Consider the following 9,791-nt stretch of genomic DNA (forward strand, 5'->3'; position numbering starts at 1 on the left):
GGTTTCTCAGTAAAAGGTAATGCTGTGGGGGAGAGATGGGGGTAGAGTGGTTTCTCAGTAAAAGGTCATGCTGTGGGGGAGATGGGGGAGAGTGGTTTCTCAGTAAAAGGTAATGCTGTGGGGGAGAGATGTGGGGGTAGAGTGGTTTCTCAGTAAAAGGTAATGCTGTGGGGAGAGATGGGGGTAGAGTGGTTTCTCAGTAAAAGGTCATGCTGTGGGGGAGAGATGGGGGGTAGAGTGGTTTCTCAGTAAAAGGTCATGCTGTGGGGAAAATGGGGGTAGAGTGGTTTCTCAGTAAAAGGTCATGCTGTGGGGAAAGATGGGGGTAGAGTGGTTTCTCAGTAAAAGGTAATGCTGTGGGGAGAGATGGGGGTAGAGTGGTTTCTCAGTAAAAGGTAATGCTGTGGGGAGAGATGGGGGGTAGAGTGGTTTCTCAGTAAAAGGTAATGCTGTGGGGAGAGATGGGGGGGTAGAGTGGTTTCTCAGTAAAAGGTCATGCTGTGGGGGGGGGAGTGGAGATGGGGGATATGGGGTAGAGTGGTTTCTCAGTAAAAGGTCATGCTGTGGGGAAAGATGGGGGGTAGAGTGGTTTCTCAGTAAAAGGTAATGCTGTGGGGGAGAGATGGGGGGTAGAGTGGTTTCTCAGTAAAAGGTCATGCTGTGGGGAAAGATGGGGTAGAGTGGTTTCTCAGTAAAAGGTCATGCTGTGGGGAAAGATGGGGTAGAGTGGTTTCTCAGTAAAAGGTAATGCTGTGGGGGAGAGATGGGGGTAGAGTGGTTTCTCAGTAAAAGGTAATGCTGTGGGGAGAGATGGGGGGTAGAGTGGTTTCTCAGTAAAAGGTAATGCTGTGGGGGAGAGATGGGGGGGTGGGGGCTTTCCAGATGACTGGGGTTCTATTGGATATCAGTTTCCTCATATTTAAATAATTTCAAATGCCCATTTAGCAGTTTACTAAGTAAAGGCTCAGAAAGTACATGTCAAAGGGCAAGTCAATGTAAAGCGCTGCATTCTGTCCCAACCCAAGCATTGTGTTGTTGGGCATCAGTATGAACTCAGTGTGTATTGTTATGGCCTCAACGAGAGGATAGACACACACACGGTGCACCAGATGAGTCGGACGGTGTCGTAGAGCAGAGGACTGGGTAGCACAGACCGCTCTGCTCCGAGAGACACAACTATTAGGAATGCAAGGGGAGTGGCCGAATGATGCGTGAACGGTAGATAGGTGCCGTGATGGTGTGAGCCTGATGCAGCGCGATCCAGAGGACAGATAGCTGCATGGGGACCTGGCCAAGGAAACCGTCCAGCAGACTGACCAGTAGCTAGGTATCTGACTGTGTCCCTGTTTGGTTATGACATTTGTCTCCATGGTGAACCATACCGACAGGGCATACTATGGATATAGAGACCGTATAAATGACTAATTCTTTACTCTGGGTTAAGGTTGTCAGAATCTTTAATAAACTTATCAATTCATGAATTCAATTGAAATATAATTCAGGAAGGGGAAAAATGCGCAATTTGTTTTGTTTTTTATTATTGTATTGAATTGCAATTAATCTGCTGAATAGACTGAATTTGTATTGGAATTGTCTCAACCCCAATTCAATCTGAAATGATGTTCAAGAAATATATTTTCATCCTCAACACACAATTTCCATAGATATCTAACACTGAAAATAACTAATATATAAATACATGACAATAATGACTTGAAAACGACATGGCCAATGGTAGCCTATACACATGTCTTTTTCTCGGTGAAATGGAAATGATCGAATATTATTTTCTACTTGCACTTTATAAATGCTTTTCCCAAGAGTTATTTTCATGGTATTTTTTGCTAAAAGTGGTGGACAAATTAGGACAGTATAGTAATTATAAATCATACCTGAACCTGAAATAACCAACTTAATGTAAAATGCTGAATCTCGAACGCTATTTTCATTTGCATTTGAAATTACTTCAGTGTGTATTAAATCTTCCCGCCAATCTTAGTTTTAGTATGTTAATGAAGTCCCTCTTTTGAAGGAACACGTTCTCCAAGCAAATAGTTGATTATTTCTCAATAAAAATACACTTTTATGCAGTAAAAAAAAATGTGTTTTTAATTTAGATACAAATTAGATGATCACTCTAAAGATTCCTGTGGAATGTTAAAGTTGTATAAAAAATATTTAGGAATACGTTCATAAATGTGGATGTGAATGATATGTATGTTTTCTGACTCTTGCAAATGAATAATTTAAGTTATTCTGAACATTTACTGTATAATGGATTTGATTGAGATTGTAACAATGTATAGAAGAAAATGTATTTGTCCTTAGCAAAGTCAAACCTCTTCAGTGAGACTTCGCACTGAGGTACATTAAATATTGTTGCAACAATTACTGGTAATCATTGTATAATTAAATAATGAGATGACCTGTCTCTTTCTGTTGATATTAGTAGTGTATTAGTTCCTGTCTCTTTCTGTTGATATTAGAGTGTATTAGTTCCTGTCTCTTTCTGTTGATATTTGTAGTGTATTAGTTCCTGTCTCTTTCTGTTGATATTAGAGTGTATTAGTTCCTGTATCTTTCTGTATTAGTTCCTGTTCTTTCTGTTGATATTAGAGTGTATTAGTTCCTGTTTCTTTCTGTTGATATTTGTAGTGTATTAGTTCCTGTATCTTTCTGTTGATATTATTAGTTCATGTTTCTTTCTGTGATATTTGTAGTGTATTAGGGTGTATTTTCTTTCTGTTGATATTTGTAGTGTATTAGTTCCTGTATCTTTCTGTATCTTTCTGTTGATATTAGTAGTGTATTTGCTATATGTTGGCCTGCACCTACAGTATGAGAGAGAAAGAGAGATACTGAAGGTGTAACGACAGATTTCCTCTTCGTCTGAAGAGGAGTAAGGATCGGACCAAGATGCAGCGTGGTAAGTGTTCATGACGATTTATTAAAAACGAACTGAACACTGAAATACAAAACAATAAACAATGTGATGAAAACCGAAACAGTACCATGTGGCGACAAACACTCACACGGAAACAGACACCCACAAACCAACAGTGAAACCCAGGCTACCTCAGTATGATTCTCAATCAGAGACAACTAATGACACCTGCCTCTGATTGAGAACCATACTAGGCTGAACACAAGAACCAACATAGAAAAACAAACCTAGACTGCCCACCCCAACTCACGCCCTGACCATACTAAATAAAGACAAAACAAAGGAACTAAGGTCAGAACTTGACGGAAGGAGGGAGAGAGTGTAATGTGTACTGTTAATTTGTTATTGTTTATTTCACTTTTGTTTATCTATTTCACTTGCTTTGGGGAGAGAGAAACACAGAGAGAGATGTGTGTGTAGCTTGGTGTATGTGGGGTTTATAGAGTATTAATTTCCAGTAGCAGCATTCTCAAGCCAGAGCCTATTAGGTCACGCGAGTCTCGTGGCTCGCTTTCCATCAGAATTAATCATTGGGGGTTCATTTGAAGCTTCGACAAGTTGCTGTTAATTTAGTGCAGGGGGACATGCTAGAGTGAAAAGCGGAGGTCCCATCCAATCCCCCTGGGCCTCATTTATCAGCCAACCGCGACGGCCCGGCTTGATTACAATTTGCAAAAAAATTCATTAGAGTTAGCGGGGCAATTGTCAGATCTCTCCCTCTCACCTCGATACTCATATCGCTTTCTCTGTCAAACATCCTCCTCAAGTAGGCTACACAAATTGCTCAGTGTGTGTTCTTTCAATACAATCTAATCTAGCAAATCTGTATTTGAGTAATTGTGTAATGGACATATTTAGTTGTAAGTATCCAGTAATCAAATGCCTGAGTGGATCTCTGTCGGGGTGTGCATGAGTTTGTGCGGAATAGAAGACAACATACAGACACACACACTCCTTCAGAGCGGGTCATGAGAGCTCATCTTGTAGCCAGGCCTGTCAGTGATGCTCAGCCAGAGCGCGAGCTGCCGCAATAAATCTGAGTTTCACAGTAATTCACTCTTTCTGCTACTATGACGAGTTGGGATTTCAGTTTATAATCAAAAAATGTGCTTGGGGAATTTCCAACGATGAATCAGTAGGGAAAATACATTTTACGTGGGTTGAATAGAGGCGACTGTAAACGTTATGATTTGGATAGGCGGTAGGCCTCATAATACAAGATTAATTCCATGTCAATTAAATTGCCTGTTTTTATGTCAGGATTCATAGCCGATTTCCTCTAGTTTATTTCGAAGACATAGCAGCGTTATTTGTGCGTTATCATGGCGTGCGAATTACAAACGATGACTGACATCAAAATGTTGTTCAGGTGCGTGACGTGCTGCGCTTGCCTGGGTTAAATGATGCGCGTGACGATAATAGCGTTGTTGTTGCCGGGGGGGGAATAGCGCGCTGTCTAAATGCTGCCAGAGAGACGGAGAGGGGCTACACGACAGAACGATCGTTAAACTACTGCAACAACATCTTGGAGGATGCTTTAGCTGTGAAAGAATGATGGTTGTGTTATTTGAGGACACTTGTGGGCTTAGTCAATACTCATTGGAATAGAGGGTTTTACTTGTATCATTTATATACAGTAGGTCTAGTAGACAATATTATTTAACTCTAAATGTGTTTGTTAAAAACTCGTTTTTTTTACAAATTGCTTTTTAGAACATTGTAAAAAAAAAACGTTGTTTATTTAAATAATATATTTGTCCTAAAATGTGTAGCCTAGCCTATTTAATATTCCAAGAAAGGCGAATTATAATAACCAATATTGTTTTAAATTAGTTTATATAACACCGATAAATACAATATCAGAATATGTTATTTTATAATTTAGCCTAGTGACATTTGAAACGGTTTAATATGTTTAGGGTAGACTATAGACCTACTGTGGTAGCGCTGACAGATGGAGTTTAACGCAGGCTATTCATGTGCGGAACATGACATAGACCAACAGAGATCCTTAGAGATCACAAGGGGAAAGTCCTGCAAGTAGGCCTGCGTTGTATTTTAGTCGCCAATCTTATCAAAATACATTTGTGAAATTGTCCACCTCAATAGATGTAAATATGAAATGGCAAAGCAATTGGCGCGCTGGAAGGCTTACAAGTCACCTCTTTGTCCCGGTAAATGAGGCGCTCTGGGCCCGGGGCAAGGTGAGGCCGAAAATCAAGACTGACACCAGGCCGCGACCTTCTTAAACAGCCGTGCTCGTGACGTTTCACTCGGATGGGAATTGGTGTTCCTCACAGCCTTGGAGGAACCTTGGAGTTTCATTCACCCTGGCCGATAGGACCCACCCCCTGTCATAACACGAGATTGCGTCGCCGAGCGAGATCTTCTTACATATTTATTGTTGGCATGCGTCAGGTTGATTTGCTCCAACATACGCGACGAGGTTGGCCTTAATTCCAGAGGGTGGCTGGAGCAGAGGGGCAGAGCTGTAAAACTGTCACCTCCCTGGCTGACTGCATGGCTCTACTGTCGGAGAGATAAACAGTTGGTCCTGCCTCTGCATTACCTGTAAACCTCACAGTTGGTCCTGCCTCTGCATTACCTGTAAACCTCACAGTTGGTCCTGCCTCTGCATTACCTGTAAACCTCACAGTTGGTCCTGCCTCTGCATTACCTGTAAACCTCACAGTTGGTCCTGCCTCTGCAATACCTGTAAACCTCACCTGTCCTCTGCATTACCTGTAAACCTCACAGTTGGTCCTGCCTCCGCAATATCTGCACAACTCACAGTTGGTGCAGGAAAAATTATATAATTCTGAAAGTCATTAATTATAATAGTATAATGACATGGTTATTACAAGTAATAGTCTTAATAATAATAGTATAAATTGTGTTGTAAATGAAATCTAAACGAAATCGTGTCGTTAATCACCCTTAATTCAAAGATAAAATGCATACGCAATTATCTTCCTTAGTGGATTGTGAAAATAATATTTGTCACTTGCAGACAACAAATTGAATAATCCCAAATGAACATTTGATATATTGGTGAAAATAATAATCAACCAAGGAATTCAAATATCATGATCAACTCGAAGCCCAGCACTCAAGAAAGCACCTGTAAACCCGCGCATGCGTAATTACGCTAAAGAATGGAATGACAATAAACAAACTGACAAATTGTTGACAATTGCTAATGGTTCATCTTTAATGCACACTTTATTATTTACTCAATAAGTCGTGGAATGTTAGTTACTTTTTGCACAATATTAAATAAATTAGCAGCGTGCTCCTTGACTGTTGAAAAAGTCACAATGAAGAAAAATCATTCAAGCAACCATGGAATGAAACAATGGAAACAAACTCAAACTCAGAACAGAAGCAGGATGCTTTTACAGGGCCACTGCTTTTTGGAGGAGATGATTGATGGTTGAGGTGTCTGAGGTGTTTGTAGGCTATGTGTACAATATGTGTACTGGTTTGGGGGGGGGGTAAAATTAGAAATTATAAAAGTGCTCCCTTTGGGACAAAGGTTTGCGCCTGCTGCAAAAACAACAATAATACAAGCAAGGTCCTTCAGAATCGGCAGCACAAACCTCAAAGAAAATCTAACAGACGTAAAAGTAGGTTATATTTTTAATCAATATCTCGGAAATGTACAATTGGATGTATTGTTGTCTTGTTGTATTGTCCTCAATTTGGTCCCATGGCGGTTATAGTTATGGTCCATCTCGGTATTTACACTCGTAACCAAGGTGATACATATGTCACCATTTTGAGTTTTTTTGTCTTGGTATTTAATCAGTTTACCATCAGTGGATCGACTCAGCAGTAATGCAGAGGAAAAGCAATGTACCATCAATTCATTTGCTCTCCTCTGTCTTACAAAGATTTACAAAGACTCACCAAAGGATAAACTTGGTTTGTGATTATCAGTAGTCCAATTCCAAAATAACGTGTGTGCTGTTTTTCAGTTTTTAAACAGTGTTATTAACTTAATCTGTATTTCGTCCATCGGTTTAACATAAAGAAATGTTATGGTCTGGCTTGCTCTAACTGTTGGTGCTGACTCCTTATTGCAAACCGGCTGACGTGCACAGGGATAGGCACCACGATTTTAGGGTTCCTAGAGGGCTCGCCGGTTTTGGAATTGACGTTACCAGCCTTTACGCGTTTCCACTTGGCCCTCCGGTTCTGGAACCAGATCTTGACTTGAACTTCGCTGAGTTTCAAGGCATGCGCAATCTGAGAGCGTTCCGTTAAAGACAGGTATTTCTTACAATGAAACTCCTTCTCCAGTTCCAAGAGCTGCTCGCTCGTGAACGCCGTTCTCCGCCGCCGGTTCTTACCGGTAGACGTGGTGCTGCCAGTGCCGTTGGACCCATGGACGCCCTCATCCACGTTGCCCTCCCCATCATCTTTCTGACACATCGAGTTACCCGTCATGTTGTCGTCGGAGCTGTAGTCTAAATCGCTGTCCATTGAGAAGCTCTCATCTCTTCTATTGCATTCGTCCTCTTTCGGGTCTTCTTTGCCGTGGGTTCTGGCTGTGTGGGTAAGGAAATAGAACAGGTTAGTTTAGGTTATATTGACCTCAAAATAGAAAAGTCAATGACAACGTGTAACCTATAATGGACTGATATGCAACAGTTTATGAGTCTATATAATGGATAACCATAATTATACTTTTAAATAAATATTTTGCTTTAAAAAAACAAGCAACTTTTCTTCTACATTTGATTAATCACTAACGTTGTGTGTATTGTATCAACATTTCGTTTCATGAGTAAAAACCCACGAGTAGACTTTACATATTGTGTTAGAGGAAAACAATAGCTTATTATATTATGGAGCAAATTAGGAACAAATTATATTATGTCTCTGGACGTATTTAAGTGAAGTGAAAGTTATTTTAGTAAACATATATTTAAGTAAATATTTATCAAATTAGGCCCATCGGCTGTATCATGACACATCATGTATGAAATAGGCCCCGCGCTTACTATAATTCCATTCATTTTAGAGACAAAATCAATTGATTTATATTATACAATATCTTAAACGCACTTCCGGAGTTAGTGTTTCTTACATGTATTTCATAATACATATAGACCCTCATATAAATGACTCGGTCGACTTTAAATTCTGATCACAGTTTTATAGACATTCAAATACTGCAGGCGCTTTCCCATCCTTCAATTAAAATAGGCTCATTTAGTCATTTAGTTTGCCCCCAGGCACTATTCATTGAAAAGCCTGAAATAAACGTATTTGATATGCGGATATCATGTCAAGCTTCTCAAGACAAAATATGTAAGCGTCCATGTAAAGAATTTGTTTAAAAAAAGAAGACATTTTTCACTCAGGGGCAACTGCCACTTTCTATCACTATACTTTAATCGTTGTCATTTGATGTGAAATGCACAGGATATAGCCTACGCCAACACCGAGGGAGTAGAACTTATAAGTTATCCTCAAATGGCACTTGGGTCCTTTTTTTGTACATTGATGACGTAGCTCTATTGATAATATTGGTCCGTTAGCTAATAGGCCTAATAGCATAATTAATGAGATAAAGTTTAGAGTTCGAATTACTTCTTATAAGGAACCTCGCAAATGTGCACTATTATTTATTTATTTATTTATGTATCTTTATAATATGCCTAATAAATACTAGTGTTTGCTTTGAACTTCTCTTTTACAACTTACAAATAATATCTAATTTATCCAAGAACATTAGGTTACATTTTAGTCATGTAGCAGACGCTCTTGTTCAGAGTGACTTACAGTTAGTGCGTCCAAGCACAAGACAGCCACAAATCCCAAACACAGTCAAACGTTTCCTCAATATAACCTTACGTCAAGTAAACAACCCTGTCCAGCAGAGTCCAGACAAAACAGAGTTTACTGTACCTGTGGATGACTGCAATGGCTCTGAGTCGTGGTAGGAGGGAAGCGTCGCGGACTCCTTTCCTAGAAATGTCTTTCCGTCATCCCCATCCAAACGAATGTCCTGAGATTTATTGAAGGCGGCGTGGAGAGACTGCGAGCCGAACTTCCTCGCCGCCTCCTGGTGCTGCTGTGAAGCCGAGAACCCTCCAGGCAGGCTGGCCATCAGGGTGGAGGTGAGCGCCATGCCCTGAGCCAGGCTAGAGCAGAAAGAGTTCTGGAGGCTGGGGATCTGGTGGTGCGGATGGGTAGCCGAGAGCCCCTGCTGCAGGGCGGACTGGGGTAGGGCAGGGGGCGGCGGAGGGTGCGGTGGGAGCACCACTGACCGGTACGGCATGAACATGGGGTAACCGGTGTAGACGAAGTGTCCCGGGCTGGGCTGAGGGGGACCGCCGATCAGAGAGTCGATACTGAAGGCAGTGGTGCTTCCCAGTGGGCGCTGCATCATCATAAACGAAGGGCTGAACGCTGCACTCATATGATCTGATGGAAGGAATGTCAATCAAGGAAATGTTACTGGAGAAATGGAAGGGGGCGATGACACCTGCAGTCTTCCTTGGGTTCGGAAGTCACCAACTTCACAACGTTGTTATTCGACAGACAACCGACCTTAGAAATGTCGACGTTTTGGTAATCCCGTGATTATTTGTTCGTTTCTCGCGATTAAATACAACCATTCCATCAACATTGCAGATGGTCGACACACGATACTGGAGAGTGGAGATGTGTCCAGATCATCAGAATTAGCAACCAACTTGGAGCCGTGGTCGTTTCCGAATATAGCAGAACTCATGTGGCCCCTTTTGGTTTACCTTGCGCTCGGATAGCGGGAGCCAAAGCCCATTCCAAGTGCCAATCAATATCCTCGAGTTGTAGCTGACGTTCTGACCATTTG

The 9,791-nt window shown here is 41.2% G+C and overlaps 1 protein-coding gene across 1 annotated transcript; it reads right to left on the bottom strand.

Moving 5' to 3' along the window:
• Positions 1 to 6,982: 6,982 nt before the first annotated feature.
• On the bottom strand, positions 6,983 to 9,374 carry LOC135528981 (homeobox protein GBX-2-like). The gene is made up of 2 exons (XM_064957946.1): positions 8,842 to 9,374; positions 6,983 to 7,490 (listed from the first exon to the last, which is right to left on the bottom strand). Exons 1-2 carry the CDS (start codon positions 9,372 to 9,374, stop codon positions 6,983 to 6,985), a joined length of 1,041 nt encoding a protein of 346 aa, XP_064814018.1.
• Positions 9,375 to 9,791: the final 417 nt, after the last annotated feature.

Source organism: Oncorhynchus masou, unplaced genomic scaffold (assembly GCF_036934945.1).
Source record: "Oncorhynchus masou masou isolate Uvic2021 unplaced genomic scaffold, UVic_Omas_1.1 unplaced_scaffold_1068, whole genome shotgun sequence".
Classification (NCBI taxonomy): Eukaryota; Metazoa; Chordata; class Actinopteri; order Salmoniformes; family Salmonidae; genus Oncorhynchus; species Oncorhynchus masou.